This window comes from Dermacentor andersoni, chromosome 6 (assembly GCF_023375885.2).
Source record: "Dermacentor andersoni chromosome 6, qqDerAnde1_hic_scaffold, whole genome shotgun sequence".
Lineage (NCBI taxonomy): Eukaryota > Metazoa > Arthropoda > Arachnida > Ixodida > Ixodidae > Dermacentor > Dermacentor andersoni.
This window is the reverse complement of record NC_092819.1, coordinates 26,903,664-26,921,564: the sequence shown is the minus strand read 5'-3', so window position 1 is coordinate 26,921,564 and position 17,901 is coordinate 26,903,664. Positions and strand designations below refer to the sequence as shown.

Sequence of the window (17,901 nt, the reverse complement as noted above, 5' to 3'; positions counted from 1 at the left end):
GGATAGGTTCGGCTTTCTGTTCCTTTACAATGCAATGCGGCTCTTGGTTACCCACAAATAATCAAATAGGCCAAAGTTGACTGTCGAAACCCGTGACGTCACGGTCAGCCGGTGTAGAAACTTCAGGATGGCGTCGCAACTTGTATTTAATTCTTGCGTCTTATCCTGCCCCTAGATCCTTCTCTCACTACAAGAGCGACCGTTTTTGCAATCGCAGGAGCGTAGTTTACTAGTACAGCACTGGACTGTTCGGGCTACCTAAACTGAAAAAAAGTCGCGAATGCAGCGGCGTAATTGCACGAACCTCTAAGTTCAGGTCAGTTTCTGCGGTATCAACGCCTGCTGTACCTAAAAGAAATCGAGCAGAACTCATCTGCGATGACTATCCAAATATGCGATTAGCCGAAGCGCGTCATGTATGAGGCGTGTACTGAAGCCAGGCTCCTCTCCCGCGCTTCCCTCTAGACACGCTACGCCATCTAGCGCCGCCGCCGCGAAGTCCTCGCATGCCCAGTGGAACACACCCAGTGTCCCACGTTGCGGCACATACTTAGTGAACGGACCACACTTTAGACTGCACTACCCTGGGCATCGGCCCACATTTTTGATAGGGCAGCTAAATCGCTAGACATCCAGAAATAAAACTGGTCTGACAATGCCAAGAAAGCTTTCCTCATTACAAACTTGAAATTTTCGCGCACATCGTTTGGTATATAGTTTTTCTCTCGTATTTTAATCCGTCATTCATAGCTGAATAGAAGCTTACGAACAGTCTTCAAGTTCGTTGCTAGTATAACAGCGACATCGTCGTGTAATTGTATTCGAGAGAATGTGCGGTCAGCAAATCATCACGAGGGCGTCCATCAACGTTCCAGACGGTGTTCGACGTGAAGCGGACTGAGCTTCTCTCAGAAAACTGCACCAAGCTCAGCACTTATTCCCGGTGGAACGACAAGACGGGATTTGATAAGCCGGTGTCGCCGCTCGAGCTGTCGCCCGTCGTACGCAATTACTGGCGACGGAAACTGCTCGTCGGATACGTCGAGGTAAGTGCCAGGAAGGGTAAGTTTTTTTCAAGTTACAGAGTGAAGTAAAGATCTGAAGAGTAATAGAAGTGGTCGTCCGCGTGCAAAGAAAAGTATTTGCAAGTAAACGGTGTGGTAGGAACAATTGGAAGATGATTGCCGAAGTCAAGCGATAGCTCCCAGGTTTATCTGCTGGAATATGCGGCTGGGACACTTACTGTATACATGGACGGCCACTTTAGCGTAACTGGAGTATTCATAAAAGCGCTAAAGCAATAAAAGTGTGTGCACAGTAGGCCCACGCCCTCCCCTCTCCCCTTCACCCAGTGCAAGAGAAGTAATTTGTATAGAAACGAGACTTCTTTGTAGGGATAATTCGGAAGGTGTTATGCATGACACGCAGGTGGCATTACAAAAAAAGTGCGAAATAATTGCTAGAGTCGCAATAATTTATCAGACTACCGCCCAACTGCAAATAACATTCCACAGAGACGCATCACGCGATTGCTGTAAAACAATCAAAACGCGTGTGGGATCGATACTGTGAATGAACACGCTGGAAACACACCCTGTGTACGTGAATGGTGGGCGGCACCTTGACGGAAACTGCGCGCATGCCCCTTGCTCTGTTGCAGTACTCTCCCTTCTCAGTATCAAGACGGCCGGCGCCGAATGACACTCTCGTCTACGAAGGCGTGGACTTCTCGCTCATCTTCAACCTGGCCAGTGCTTTCAACATGAGGTGACAGTGGCTGCGAATCGCGTCGGGTGGTAGTGTCGCCTCACTTGTATGCCGTGAACAACAGCACCACCCAAACACAGGCTCTAGCGTACGTACTCGCCGGTACGCGGTAATGTAAGTGGTGCCACAGATGCGCTGCTATACGAGAAAGCGTCGGCCCTTGACCGACTAAAGCTGTGCGCACGATCGACGTCAGCACTTTCATCATGCCTTGCACCGTATTTTGTTTTGTATTAACAGGCCGTTACGAATGTTTCGTAGCTCTATATAACACATATCAGTCGCAAGTTCATCCCTAAAGTCATATTTATCTCAGGTCTTTCAAAAACGGATAAGGATGGGGAAGAGACCGACAAGATGCTGCAGCTTTAGCTGTGACTGCACTGCGAAGCCACACAAGACTGCGGTTTTATTTTCTTCTAGACATGAACCATATCATCGATGCGATGGGACACATAGTGTGGAGTACAAATAAATGCATCACGTAGTGCATCATCGTGAAAATATTGTGAATTGTTATTAAACGAGCAACCTTACGTCGAGCTGCAGGGGAAAAGACAGGGTCTGCCAAAAGATAGATAACAGTAATAAAGAAAAAACGCAGCGCCGGCCAAAGGTACAATTTGGTAAAAGACACTTCGGCTGCTTCTATTAGCCTTGTTCGCAATGCGAACAAGGCTAATAGCGAAGAAATTTGTGGAATATTCCAAATAGCAATAGTCCCATCCTGCTCACTTCACGTGTTCCTCCACACTTGGCTGCATCTTTTGAGATTGTCGAAGTAATAATCATCATCATCATCATCTTGCCGACTTTTTCATCCCTCTGTAAGACTTTTTAAAATATTATGCTGCCGACTCTTTCACTTCTTGTTTCTTGTCTCGCTTATCTATCCTGGCGAATATATGAATATAACACTTTCCGTTTCCGGAGCGCTGGCCAAGGTTGGGCATCTAACCGGTGCCACGAACCCAGTTGCACATATCCAGAGACCCAAGTTGCCTATTCGGGCACATACCTAATGAACCAAGTTGTTGTCTACTCGTCAACACAGTACCCGCAAAGTGTGAGAAAGAGGCGAAGAAACGTTCGCTTGAAATATTCATTATTTCTGCGAGAATCAGGTGCGCTTTCCTGTAGAAACAGCACGTGCGGTGAAGCAAAAAAAAAAACGAGAAACTTTCGAATCTAACGTCTCCTGGCGCCACCTGTTGCTAAAGTGTGCAGAACATCACGGTCTCCAAGATTCCCGCGAGCCATTCTCGGAGGCCGTCAGAGAACGGTCTCTCTCAGCGCCCGAATTAAAATCTGCGTGCGGTCGGCAAAGCTTCCGCTTGCTCACCTGAAACCAGGAAACTGAATATACGCCTGCGAATAACGGGGAACAGCCGAGCAAACTATAGCGCGTGCGTCTGGCGACCGCACTCGGATGTAGCAGAGCGCAAAGTTTGGTAGCTGGTTCGATTATGTTAGTTAGCGCGCCTGCGTTGTTTCGTGTTCAAGTGATTCTGTATACTGTAAAGCAGTGATTTGGGCTTGTCGGTAAGACATCGTGAGGCTTATAGCGCGTTAAAAAGACAAGGACGAAAGTGAGACGTGACACACACAGGCGCTAACTTGCAACAATCTTTATTTCGAGCAAGGGACCCATACATATATACAACTTTTTCGCGTACATCATACAGCGCATGTATGATGTACGCGAAAAAGTTGTATATATGTATGGGTCCCTTGCTCGAAATAAAGACTGTTGCAAGGTAGCGCCTGTGTGTGTCACGTCTCACTTTCGTCCTTGTCTTTTTAACGCGCTATAAGCCTCACGATTCTGTATAGCCAGCGCTACTTTCTCCGGAATGGCACTCGAGCATTCCTCTTTCCTTATTATATATAAGATCAAGTTCAAAAAAAAAAATAAAGAATGGCGTCAAGTTTGCGCCATGTGTTGATCTGCACACGACGGCGCCTACTCTAGGAAGTTATCATTATACCGGGTTCGTGCGACGAGAATGAATGTTGTTTTTCATCGCTATACACCGATGTCCTTGAAGAGAGCGATCTATGGAATGTTCTTATCACCAAAGCGACTGTCACCGCGAGGCAGCTCAGCTCTTTCACACCATCCACGCCTCCTCGCCATTCCTGTACACCGCGGTAGCTTTGATACGATGACGTTGCGCTGCTGTGCGCGAGGTCGCGGGTTCGATCCCGGCCACGGCGGCTGCATTCTGATGCGGGGCGGAGTGCACTCGTGTGCCGTGCATTGGGCGCACTCTTAAAAATAGCCCCGGGTGGTAAAAATCAAACCGGAGTCCCCCCTTACGGCATGCATCATAATGAAATGGTGGTTTTGGCATATAAGACGCTGGAATTTAATTTACCGTATCTGACATGTGACTCACTTGATGGTTGCAGCCTGGTCCCCGTACGAGACCCGGAAGCCACCTGGGGAGCGAAGAGGCACGGACGCTGGACCGGGATAGCAGGAATGGTGTCCAGAAGAGTGCGTACTCTCTTTGGAAAAAAAAATAATGCTTTAAATAATAAGGCCTCAGTCGTGCCGCTTAGGCTATAAAAGGCGCTGTGGTGGGGGTTGTTTAAAGGGACCCATTAAATGTAATGAACGCTGAACCAATCTAGGTAGGTAAAGCATTCTTCCATTACCCTGTTTTCAATGATGATGTGACGGAAAATATTTTTTTTAGGTAGAAAAATGGGAAGGTAGGCCACGTTAGGGCGGGTTACACCAAAATCCGAAATACACTATGCTGGCAAAAATACATAAAAAGACGAAGAAAAAAGCTCAACACGTACTAGACACACAACACACAAATAGTGTCACTATTTTAAATTGAAGTGAAGAAAGCTTGTTGTTGTTGTCGTCGTTGTTGTCGTTGTCGTCATTGTTGTTGTCGTTGTCGTCGTCGTCATTGTTGTTGTTGTTCAGAGCCGTAAGTAACTTCAGTATGACGTCACTTAGGTCAGCGTATTTTTTTCGTATTCGAGCAGTTCGGCACAGGAAATGTTCTGCCGTTTTCCTATGCTGAGTCTATCGCTCCTTGATAACGTAATGCCGGCCTTGTTTACCTAATTGAAATTAACTATAGGCTCGAGTAGAATTTGCCAAAATCGGCAGGATGTCATGGCGGGCTGGAACTTCAAGGCGGCGTCGCCTCCGCCCCTACCCCGACCCCCCATGTGTGCCATTCTTGCGTCTTTCCCAGCTGACAAAGCCCCCTCTCCCGACAATTAACATCGGCCGTTTTATAGTTGCAAATGTATCATGTATCTTTATTTGTTTATTTTAGATGTAGAAATGGTGTAAGGTAGGCTACGCTAGAGCTGGTTACCCAATAATCCCATTTTAATATCAATTTATTCATTCTTCACTTCGTAGATGAGAAATTCATGGACAAAAAGCTAATCGGCGGCTTGACGGGATCTCTACCTTTAGAGACAGTCATAGGTAGCGTGACCAGTGGTAGCTATCAGTACTATAGCATTATACAAAGCATGATAACTTGGATACTAACAAATATGTAAAAATTGTCGCTCGTCGAATGAAAAAAATGTACACAGGTAAAGAACATACGTAGCTATGTACAAAAGAGAGAAATAAGCCCAACAGTTTACAAATTGGTTACTTAAGGAATGCTATAAACGTAATTTACTCACGCAGTTTATCGTAATAGTTTTGTTTTTCAGTGTCACTTCTGGGTCGAGGCAAGTGGCAGATTCGCCATTTTGTTGCACTTCTTGATTTTCTTTTTAGATTTGTAACTTTATTGAGTAGAACAGCCCTGACCTTGCTGAGAGGAAGTCCCTCTGACACAATGCGCCTTTTCGGCAGCGTTTAAAGTGCGCTTACAAGACACATGCCATTTCCCGACATATATCCTCTCTCTCCCGGCTTCCGTGAAAAGCAGACAAACTGAACGGAACGACGCATGACATAATCGCATCGCGAAAGCCGCGAATAAAAAGAAAATGGCCCATAATAAAACCGACGGTACCTTGGCGGTGTTTATTTCTGCCCGATAATTCTTTCTTTTTTAATCGTCTGACAATGTCTCTGAGTTTCCTTTCGACAAGGTCGACTTCTGAGGCGCTTTCCTTATACGCACTTCAGCTTGCATAAGGGGCGCTGTTACGAGGGTAACTATAACCGGTCGAGCGCCAGTTGGGTGATATGATAAGGTTAGCCCACCAGCGATAGCCATTCCTAACCCTATTTGCAAGGCAGGCGGTGCTATAGGGAGGGGGCGGGGGGAGTAGCATCTCGCACAAGCGCAATGAGCGAAATGGGTAGTCGGGCTAGCTGGCACGTGTTCGGCTTGGTGCAATCAGATGGACAGATGACGGAGTAGCAGCAGGAGTGGGAAAACAAGTCTTGCGTTTTTCGTCCTACTTTTCCCGTGATACATCCAACTTAACGCGCAAACAAGAAGGAAAATGTAATGGGGTTTCTGCGAAGGAATCTCCTCGCTGGATTCGGCACTGCTAAATGCTTCAATATAAGTCATTAAAAAAAATACAACGCGGCTTCCTGGCGTACTCGGAGTGGACTGAAACTGGAAACTGGACGGCTAAAACAAATGTCTGTCCACCGGGTGGTCTCTTAAGGGTGCCCAGAATGAAACAATTTTCTAACTAATCATACAATGGGCTAACTATTACAGGATGCCGCCTCACGAATCTCCTGGCACACATTTTTTTTCTTCGAACCCTTCAAATATAAGCGGAGTCAAAGGTAGTTATCGCACCGATACACAAGGGGATGGCAAGGGGGCAAGGCCCCATCCATCGGCGGCAAGTCGAATACCATATTCTATATATATATACACAAATCAACAGCAGGTAACAGCAAAGCAACAGGTAACAGCAGATCAACAAATCTGCTGTTACCTGATCCTCCCCGGTTGCCTTCCCCCTTTGCATAGCTCCCAAGGAAAAGGAAGCAGTAAAGAAAGCCTTGGGAGCTATGCAAAGGGGGAAGGCAGCCGGGAACGATCAGGTAACACCAGATTTGTTGAAGGATGGTGGGCAGATTGTTCTAGAGAAACTGGCCACCCTGTATACGCAATGCCTCATGACCTCAAGCGTACCGGAATCTTGGAAGAACGCCAACATAATCCTAATCCATAAGAAATGGGACGCCAAAGACTTGAAAAATTATAGACCGATCAGCTTACTGTTAGTTGCCTACAAACTATTTACTAAGGTAATCGCAAATAGAATCAGGAACACCTTACACTTCTGTCAAGCAAAGGACCAGGCAGGATTCCGTAAAGGCTACTCAACAATAGTCCATATTCACACTATCAATCAGGTGATAGAGAAATGTGCGGAATATACTAACCCTTATATATAGCTTTCATTGATTACGAGAAAGCGTTTGATTCTGTCGAAACCTCAGCAGCCATGGAGGCATTACGGAATCAGGGTGTAGACGAGCCGTATGTAAAAATACTGAAAGATATCTATAGCGGCTCCACAGCCACCGTAGTCCTCCATAAAGAAAGCAACAAAATCCCAATAAAGAAAGGCGTCAGACAGGGAGATACAATCTCTCCAATGCTCTCGTGTTTACTGGAAGTATTCGGAGACCTGGATTGGGAAGAATTGGGGATAAAAGTTAATGGAAAATACCTTAGTAACTTGCGATTCGCTGATGATATTGCCTTGCTTAGTAACTCAGGGGACCAAATGCAATGCATGCTCACTGACCTGGAGAGGCAAAGCAAAAGAGTGGGTCTAAAAATTAATCTGCAGAAAACTAAAGTAATTTTTAACAGTCTCGGAAGAGAACAGCAATTTACAATAGTTAGCAAGGCACTGGAAGTGGTAAGGGAATACATCTACTTAGGGCAGGTAGTGACGGCGGATCCGGAGCATGAGACGGAAACAATCAGAAGAATAAGAATGGGCTGGGGTGCGTTTGGCAGGCATTCTCAGATCATGAACAGCAGGGTGCCATTATCCCTCAAGAGAAAAGTGTTTAATAGCTGTGTCTTACCAGTACTCACCTACGGGGCAGAAACCTGGAGGCTTACGAAAAGGGCTCTACTTAAATTGAGGACGACGCAACGAGCTATGGAAAGAAGAATGATGGGTCTAACGTTAAGGGATAAGAAAAGAGCCGATTGGGTGAGGGAACAAACGCGAGTTAATGACATCTTAGTTGAAATCAAGAAAAAGAAATGGGCATGGGCAGGACATGTAATGAGGAGGGAAAATAACCGATGGTCATTAAGGGTTACGGACTGGATTCCAAGTGAAGGGAAGCGTAGCAGGGGGCGGCAGAAAGTTAGGTGGGCGGATGGGATTAAGAAGTTTGCAGGGACGACATGGCCACAATTAGTACATGACCGGGGTTGTTGGAGAAGTATGGGAGAGGCCTTTGCTCTGCAGTGGGCGTAACCAGGCTGATGATATATATATATATATATATATATATATATATATATCCTTTAATAACAGTTGCAGTTGAAGAAACTTTGACCTCGAACAATCGTTCAGTGATGTGACGGCGTTATGAGTATATAGAAAACCTCATAGTGGGAGACAGTTCAGTTTCACAGTCTGAGTCTTCACGCAGCACCAAGAACCTGGCGTCTCTCGGTGGTGTAATCTTCCTTCGTGAAATTGTTTTATACTTCGTTATCACTAATACTGCTTCGCCTTTCCGGCGAAACTGGAGCCTCTCTCTCTTTTTTTTTTTTTTTCTGTGAGTGCGAGTATTATCGCAGCTGCGAATGACTGCTGTTGATTCTGATTTCTAGCGAATCCAGCGAGGCCTCATTTCGGTCACTGAGTGAATTATGGAGGGTGACCCAGTTATCATGCACCAAGACTTAAAAAAAGAGCAATTGTTTTACTCGAACAAAACCTAGTGCATATTGTTTCCTGTACTGTGGAGTATCTGCCAGTGATTTCTTCGTTACTGAAATTTAATTAGGTAATTAGGATTGATTATCTAACTCGAGAAGTGCCGTCGTACTTATCAAAGCTTGAACGAGGCATTTGTAGGCAGCCCCAAATGACATCTAACTGCGGTGTTTTTAGCGACGTACTGATTGCGTACAATTTTTTACGACTGCTAAAGAAACCGCACGATAAATGAAAAATACCACGCGACTGCGCTCCCACCCGCACCACAGAGCAGTGCCCTCAAGCTGATTGAAATCAACTGCTTTGCCTGTCGCAAACACAAAGAGAGAGAGCGCATCATCTTGATAATAGTACGGAAGGAACACAAACAGCAAGTTTCGCTGCTTCGCAGCGATTCCTTCCTCTAATCTCCACGTCGCACTTGTTATCCGTCTCTCAAGGCCGGCTGATCACATTGATAACAAAAGCCCCTTGATAGCGTGGCTGAAGCTCAACTCTGACCACGCACGAAACGCAATGGAATGGGCATAGAATGTTTCGAAATCCCGGCTCTGCTCGCACCGCATCGAAGGAGTGCGCGCGCAGCCATATTACGCGCCACAAACTTGCTTCGAACCGAAGCCAAATTACAGTGACGGTTTTATTTTTGCATGAAAGTGTATGCGTGCTGCAAAAACAAGTTCCTGGCAAAAAAAAAAAATCGAAATAAACCGCCGGGGAAGCGCCTCACGTCTCCAGAAACTGCAAAACCGATGCGTTCAAGAAAATCAATGTACCACTTCTAAATAAGCAGAATTGGCAATCGGGACGTCGGCACATAATTTTTTTTTAATCCACGCAGAATCTCCTCTGGGATTTACCTGAATGATGCGTAAGCATTTCCTAGTACTGACGCGGGTTTTCGTGATAGTATGCTGGTGTGTTTCGTATAATTGCAAGAACGACCGCAGAAGAACCGTGAAACGGAGAAACGCAGTTGCGAAACCGAACTGTTAAGTGTGACCTGCACTAGTCGACGTAGAAGAGGCGAGTAGAAGCAATGTTCACTGAGGTTATAGGTAGCAAGCAGCAGATGTGGACGTGGGATGAAAAGAGCAGGGAGATATATAGCAAATGAACGAAATATATTCAACATTTATTAGCTTAGAATGACAGATAGCTGAGCTAGTTGGTAAGGATTCATTATGCAAAAAAGGTGAGGCGTGCCGACAGGACGCAAGAGAAGTGGACAACACGAACGGTGTTCGTGTTGTCCACTTCTCTTGTGTCCTGTCTGCACGCCTCACCTTTTTTGCATAATACATTTATTAGCTGCACTGAACCATTACGAACCGTGGTCAACCGTGCTCCTGCGGCGGCTACATCTGGAGCGGTGGCGCAACTTGCATCTTAAAAGCGATCTGCGAAAGCGGCAGAGTGTGGCATGTGCTGCTGTGTTCTCGCCGCTTCGTTGGAGTTGAAGCGAGAGGCAGCACGCAGGTGAATTCCCTCGCTGCTGCGGGCGCTATGTTGAAAGCGATCGTCTTACGGGACGGACGGAGGGACGGTTTTTTCGTTGGGTAAAGATACAAATGCTTACGTGTTTAAAACCATAAGATTTCAGTCTGCCCTTATTATCTATTAATTCGTAAGTGCCGTTGGACACCAGCTGCTGCCTAGGGGACGTGTTCGTGTCTCCTTCTGCAGCTATAGCCCGCAGAACTGAGTCCGCTTTATGACATCTTCGGTGGCTTTATTGATGACCGACGCTGGAAATCTACGGCGGACATCCGTTATCCTTGCCTGGAGCTCATCTGACGTCCGTCTCGGCCATTTAAACAAGAACGTTCACATAACCCCAACGAAAGAAATCGAGCGGAGAGAGGTCAGGTGACCTAGGCGGCTAATTTACAGGTCCATGCCTTCCAATTTATTGCGCATGAAAAGTCGCATCCAGCCAGTTTCGTGCTCGGCTGCTGCTGTGTGCTGGAGCCCCCATCTTGCTGATACCACATGAAGTGCAAAATGTGACAGCGGGACTTCACTGAAAAGCTCCTCCACCAGTCCAAGGATTTCGTCCACGTAACGCTGTCCAGTCAGTGTGTGATCGAAGAAGATGGGACCGATTATAGCACCGGCGTAAATTCTGACGCGTGAAAAAGACAAGGACGAAAGTGAGACGTGACATACACAGGCGCGCGTAGGCTAGGACTCAAAGATGGAGTCCTCCACCGCTGTTTCTTGAAGCTGCCGGTTTGTCTCTGGTTTTCATAATTTCTGATGACAGTCGATGCGTCTGGTCTACCGCCACACTTCCATGACTGACGGACCACACTGGTATATACTTGTGGCCTTCCTCTTGTTGCCATTTGCAGCTCCCAAGGCAAGGCTTATGTTTACCTTCTGTTCATTAGAGAAAGACATGGCGACTGGGACGAAAGCAAAACGCAACTTTAAACATTAGTACTGACGTTGTCAATTCGCTTTTGTGTGGATAGGTCGTGTGGCAAAAAAAAAAAAAAACTTCCGTGCACTTTATCTACGCTAAGATGACAGCTATCACAGCTTGTTTCCAACCAACACAAAACGCTGCGTGTTACTTCGGCCGTGGCGCGGCAGATAGGGCTCTAGCTCCATCTAGCTCGATCACAATATTTTTCTTTATTTCCTTTCTTTCGTTCTGACTAACCCAGAGGAAGCCTTTTCAAGGGCGCTGCTTTATGACGTGGCTGGGAGCGCAGTTGCGTGGTATTTTTCATATTTCTCTGGATTTATTTATCAATCGGAAAAAAATGGTAGGCAATAAGTACGTCGCTGAAGATACCGCAATTAGGTGTCCCTTGGCTGTGCCTACAAATCTCTCATTGACACTTTGATAATAAGTATAATATCTCTCGAGTTAGATAATTCATTACAATTACCTAATTAAATATCAGTAATGAAAAAATTACTGGAAGCTGCTTCACTCTACCGAAAACAATATGCAGTAGGTTTTCTTCGAGTAACGCAATTGCTCTTTGTTTTTTAACCTGGGTGCATGATAGTTGAATGGGACACCCTGCATATATTTGTGACTTCTGCGTGCAAGTTACGATGAATGAATATTTGATGTTTAATTGCGCAAGTTCAAGTTGCGATGTTTTCATCCTTAATTAGTGCTGTAAATTATTAGAGGAGCTTTTTTTCATGGGCCTTTAGCATTGCTTACTGGAAAGAGAAGTAAAACTGAGACACAATCATCACGTACATTTCACGCGCCGGTGACAAAAGACTCTACAGGTTTCTTTCAGGGTCAAAAAAGCGCGCAATGCAGTTTGAAGCGAGGTAAACATACAGCAATATATTTATTATCTAGGCACAGGCCTTTAGAAATAATTTTTAATTGGCTACCTCCTTCTCTTTCAAACATTTAATAAATTTTGTTTTGTGTGTATATGCTGAATATATTGTGTATGTGCAGGACATTTACAGTGGAAATTTAAAACAATGTTGAAGTGAGAAAATACGGATGAGGTAGCCGCCGCTAGTGCTTCTAATGCGCTTTCTTTTTTTTCATTAAATGTATTTAAGGAGATGTTGGTGCCTATGTGTGGCGCCGGCTAAATCTCTTCTATTACGTGATAGTTATCGTCGGAAAGTTGTCAACAATCACCAAACTGCAATATGAATAAATGTTCGCGCCACAGAAGAGCTCACATAGCATAAATACTCACAAAGCCGAAACGTTCACACGCAACACATGAGTTCACACGGCATAAATGTTCACAAAACCAGATGTTCACACAGACTGTGGGCACATGAATGCCGCACTCTAAATGCTACAAATACAAATGCTACATGAACACGAAGACACAATGAACGCGCAATTAAGGATGCCTGTTAATAATAACAATGCGAGCAATAACTATTGTATGACTCAGTATTTTTGTTATATTTCTTATTCTTCCAAAAATTGCACTAAGGCGCGCGCAGCGATGGTTTGAAATTTTCCTGCATGGACCTAAAATTCTTCCTGGGGATAGTGGCCGTCTATCCAAGCCATGTAGTTTTTTCGCGAGGTTCTTGTGGGGAGCATCGCGATTTTTACAGTGTAGAAGAAGGTGTTCTATCTCTCGTTCAGCCTCTTCACATGAGCGTGTCCTCCTATTTTCAGGATTTGCAGAAATAAAGCGAAAGTGTGAATTGAAAGCCGTGCTCGTCCGCGCCAAGGAAGAAAGGAAAAAGGGGAGAATGAAAGGCAGGGATGTTAACCCGTTCAACTCAACCGGTTTGCTGCCCTACACATGGGAGCGGGATGGGGGGGTGAAAGATAGGGAGAAGAGACAGAGAGAGAGCACATGGCACAGCACACACATCGTCAGTTACAGTCCGTCACTCTTGCGTGGTACGTGACATCGCTGTCACAGCCGCTTGTCCAAGCCCGTCTCTTTCAAAAACCGAAGTAGTCCCTTCGTCGCCTTCCGCGCCAACAATGATGCAGTAAGCTATTAGGCACAATAAAATTGTAAGTAAGAAGGTCGAGGCAAGTCAAAAGAAACCTCAAATGATGTGGGTGAAAAAACTTTCGTAATGGTATTTTAGGTGTGGGGGGCGGGTGAGGCTTCGGCATCGGGGGGGGGGGGGGGGGGGGGAGAGGCTCTGAATACTCCGGAGGGGGCTTAGGTCCAGAAGCCCCTCCCCCCCCCCCCCCCGCCATAGTCGGTGCCTATCATCATCATCATCATCATCATCATCAGCCTGATTACGCCCACTGCAGGGCAAAGGCCTCTCCCATACTTCTCCAACTACCCCGGTCATGTACTAACTGTGGCCATGTTGACCCTCCAAACTTCCTAATCTCATCTGCCCACCTAACTTTCTGTCGCCCCCTGCTACGCTTCCCTTCCCTCGGAATCCAGTCCGTAACCCTTAATGACCATCGGTTATCTTCCCTCCTCATTACATGTCCTGCCCATGCCCATTTCTTTTTCTTGATTTCAACTAAGATATCATTAACGCGCGTTTGTTCCCTCACCCAATCTGCTCTTTTCTTATCCCTTAACGTTACACCTATCATTCTTCTTTCCATAGCTCGTTGCGTCGTCCTCAATTTAAGTAGAACCCTTTTCGTAAGCCTCCATGTTTCTGCCCCGTACGTGAGTACTGGTAAGACACAGCTGTTATACACTTTTCTCTTGAGGGATAATGGCAACCTGCTGTTCATGATCTGCGAATGCCTGCCAAACGCACCCCAGCCCATTCTTATTCTTCTGATTATTTCACTCTCATGATCTGGATCAGCAGTCACTACCTGTCCTAAGTAGATGTATTCTCTTACCACTTCCAGTGCCTCGCTACCTATCGTAAACTGCTGTTCCCTTCCGAGACTGTTAAACATTACTTTAGTTTTCTGCAGATTCATTTTTAGTCCCACCCTTCTGCTCTGCCTCTCCAGATCAGTGAGCATGCATTGCAGTTGGTCCCCTGAGTTACTAAGCAAGGCAATATCATCAGCGAAGCGCAAGTTACTAAGGTATTCTCCATTTACTCTTGTCCCCAATTCTTCCCAATCCAGGTCTCTGAATACCTCCTGTAAACACGCTGTGAATAGCATTGGAGAGATCGTATCTCCCTGCCTGACGCCTTTCTTTATTGGTATTTTGTTGCTTTCTTTATGGAGGAGTACAGTGGCTGTGGAGCCGCTATAGATATCTTTCAGTATTTTTACATACGGCTCGTCTACACCCTGATTCCGCAATGCCTCCATGACTGCTGAGGTTTCGACTGAATCAAACGCTTTCTCGTAATCAATGAAAGCTATATATAAAGGTTGGTTATATTCCGCACATTTCTCTATCACCTGATTGATAGTGTGAATATGATCTATTGTTGAGTAGCCTTTACGGAATCCTGCCTGCTCCTTTGGTTGACGGAAGTCTAAGGTGTTCCGGATTCTATTTGCAATTACCTTAGTAAATACTTTGTAGGCAACGGACAGTAAGCTGATCGGTCTATAATTTTTCAAGTCTTTGGCGTCACCTTTCTTATGGATTAGGATTATGTTAGCGTTCTTCCAAGATTCCGGTACGCTCGAGGTCTTGAGGCATTGTGTATACAGGGTGGCCAGTTTTTCTAGAACAATCTGCCCACCATCCTTCAGCAAATCTGCTGTTACCTGATCCTCCCCAGCTGCCTTCCCCCTTTGCATAGCTCCCAAGGCTTTCTTTACTTCTTCCGGCGTTACTTCTGGGATATCGAATTCCTCTAGATTATTCTCTCTTCCATTTTTATCGTGGGTGCCACTCGTACTGTATAAATCTCTATAGAACTCCTCAGCCACTTGAACTATCTCATCCATATTAGTAATGATATTGCCGGCTTTGTCTCTTAACGCATACATCTGATTCTTGCCAATTCCTAGTTTCTTCTTCACTGCTTTTAGGCTTCCTCCGTTCCTGAGAGCTTGTTCAATTCTATCCATGTTATACTTCCTTATGTCAGCTGTCTTACGCTTGTTGATTAACTTCGAAAGTTCTGCCAGTTCTATTCTAGCTGTAGGGTTAGAGGCTTTCATACATTGGCGTTTCTTGATCAGATCTTTCGTCTCCTGCGATAGCTTACTGGTATCCTGTCTAACGGAGTTACCACCGACTTCTATTGCACACTCCTTAATGATGCCCATAAGATTGTCGTTCATTGCTTCAACACTAAGGTCCTCTTCGTGACTTAAAGCCGAATACCTGTTCTGTAGCTTGATCTGGAATTCCTGTATTTTCCCTCTTAGCGCTAACTCATTGATCGGCTTCTTATGTACCAGTTTCCTCCGTTCACTCCTCAGGTCTAGGCTAATTCGAGCTCTTACCATCCTGTGGTCACTGCAGCGCACCTTACCGAGCACGTCCACATCTTGTATGATGCCAGGGTTAGCGCAGAGTATGAAATCTATTTCATTTCTAGTCTCGCCGTTCGGGCTCCTCCATGTCCACTTTCGGTTATTCCGCTTGCGGAAGAAGGTATTCATTATCCTCATATTATTCTGTTCTGCAAACTCTACCAATAACTCTCCCCTGCTATTCCTAGTTCCTATGCCATATTCCCCTACTGCCTTGTCTCCAGCATGCTTCTTGCCTACCTTGGCATTGAAGTCGCCCATCAGTATAGTGTATTTTGTTTTCACTCCACCCATTGCCGATTCCACGTCTTCATAGAAGCTTTCGACTTCCTGGTCATCATGACTGGATGTAGGGGCGTAGACCTGTACAACCTTCATTTTGTACCTCTTATTAAGTTTCACAACAAGACATGCCACCCTCTCGTTAATGCTATAGAATTCCTATATGTTACCAGCTATATTCTTATTAATGAGGAATCCGACTCCTAGTTCTCGTCTCTCCGCTAAGCCCCGGTAGCACAGGACGTGCCCGCTCCTTAACACTGTATATGCTTCTTTTGGCCTCCTAACTTCACTGAGCCCTATTATATCCCATTTACTGCCCTCTAATTCTTCCAATAGCACTGCTAGACTCGCCTCACTAGATAATGTTCTTGCGTTAAACGTTGCCAGGTTCATATTCCAATGGCGGCCTGTCGGTGCCTATGGCCCCACCCAAAAGCTTCCGGTTTTTGTTCGTCGTGAAATCACCTATGTTTTGCAACCAATTGCGCCCCACGACGAAAATCAATATATATGCATCACAGTTAAAAAGAACAAACTCTTGTTTACTCTCATGGGCGTTTATATATCGCCTTCCAGCAATTTCGATACCAAAAGATTTGCGGATATCTTGAGTGTTTGCCCCGCCCCATGGGTCATCATAGGAGATTTCAATGCACACCCTCCAGCATGGAGAAGTACAAGGACAAATGCAAAAGGGCTAAGATTAGCAAGCATCGCCCACAACTATGGCCTTACTCTCCTGAACGATGGGATCCCCACCTTTCTTCGAGGCGTGACATACGGCAGCTGCCTCGACCTTGCTTTCGTCTCCAACTCTCTCGCCAGATGTGTGAAGTGGTTTCCAAACATTGAGCCACATGGGAGTGACCACATTCCCACCTATCTGAACATCAAAGGCTTGTCGTCTAGATCAGGCCCACGGAATACCATTCGGACGATTCAATGGGCCAACTTCAAATCTGAGATGGAAGATGCCTGCCGTGGAGGCCTACCCTCGGGTTAGAGAAAACGACTAAAATTACGATACAAAACTCCACTCGCATGATGACGATCTCTTCCACGCGAAATGACTTCGACATAGAATTAGAGCGACTTCGAGCGCTTCGTCGCCGGGCGGAACGTCGATATCGGCGTTCAAAATCAATCCATGACCTTAGGGCAGCCAGAAGGATGCAAAAGAAGATTCAGCGTCGTATGGATAGATTAGCGTCGGAACGTTGGGCAACATTTTGCCAGACACTCGACCCCCGCAAGCTACTGTCTCACATTTGGAAAACGGTGCAAGGTCTGCGTTGCCTTCCGGAACGGCATTTTCCATTCAAGGCGCTAGCGCTTTTCTAAGGGCGGCAAAACATCGATGTCGCAGAAGACTTTTGTGCGCGGATCGCAGACCAAGCGACTCGTCCAGATCCTCCAGCCCAAGCTGACGTCCCCCATTCCCGTGATTGCCGCATGGACCTTCCTTTTACAATGGAGGAGCTCGAGGCGGCACTAGCTCTCTGCAGGCGCTCATCATCTCCGGGTCCAGATGGTATATCATACCGGGCCTTGTGCTATCTCGGAGAGTCCGCGCGGATAGAATTGTTGAGCCTTTACAACTCCTCATGGCAGGAGGGAAATGTTCCTGACGAATGGAAAGCAAGCCGCCTGGTGCCACTCTTAAAGCAGGGCAAATCCCCACTAGAACTCACCTCTTACCGCCCAATAGCGCTGGCCAGCTGTGTAGGAAAGATAATGGAACGGATGATCCTTGGCCGCCTTGAATGGTACCTTGAATACTACAAGATTTATCGGATTTCCATGGCTGGTTTCCGACGTGACCGCTCTTCCATCTACAATGTAGTTGATCTCGTTTCATATGTCCAGCACGAAAGGTCCCGTAAGCGTTTATCTGCAGCTTTATTCTTAGATGTGAAAGGGGCATACGATAACGTATTACATGAGGCCATTCTCGACGCTCTTGCGACGGTTGGCCTAGGTGGTCGAGTTTTTTTGTGGATTGCAAGTTACCTGTCTGCAAGATCATTCTATGTGTTAACTGACGATGGCCTAACTACGCGATGCTATACCAGCAGGGGCGTTCCTCAAGGTGGTGCTCTCAGCCCGACGCT

General features: G+C 46.0%; 1 protein-coding gene across 2 annotated transcripts in view; it reads left to right on the top strand.

Moving 5' to 3' along the window:
* The first annotated feature begins 1,527 nt into the window (after positions 1-1,527).
* The window catches only part of LOC126521575 (uncharacterized), a 36,880-nt gene continuing 20,506 nt past the window's right edge, over positions 1,528-17,901 (top strand). For both annotated transcript variants that reach the window (XM_055065999.2, XM_050170270.3), the window contains exons 1-2: positions 1,528-1,767; positions 4,180-4,267. In XM_055065999.2, coding sequence (XP_054921974.1) covers positions 1,607-1,767; positions 4,180-4,267 — 249 coding nt within the window. In that variant the 5' untranslated portion in view covers positions 1,528-1,606. The remainder of the gene's footprint in view (positions 1,768-4,179; positions 4,268-17,901) is intronic.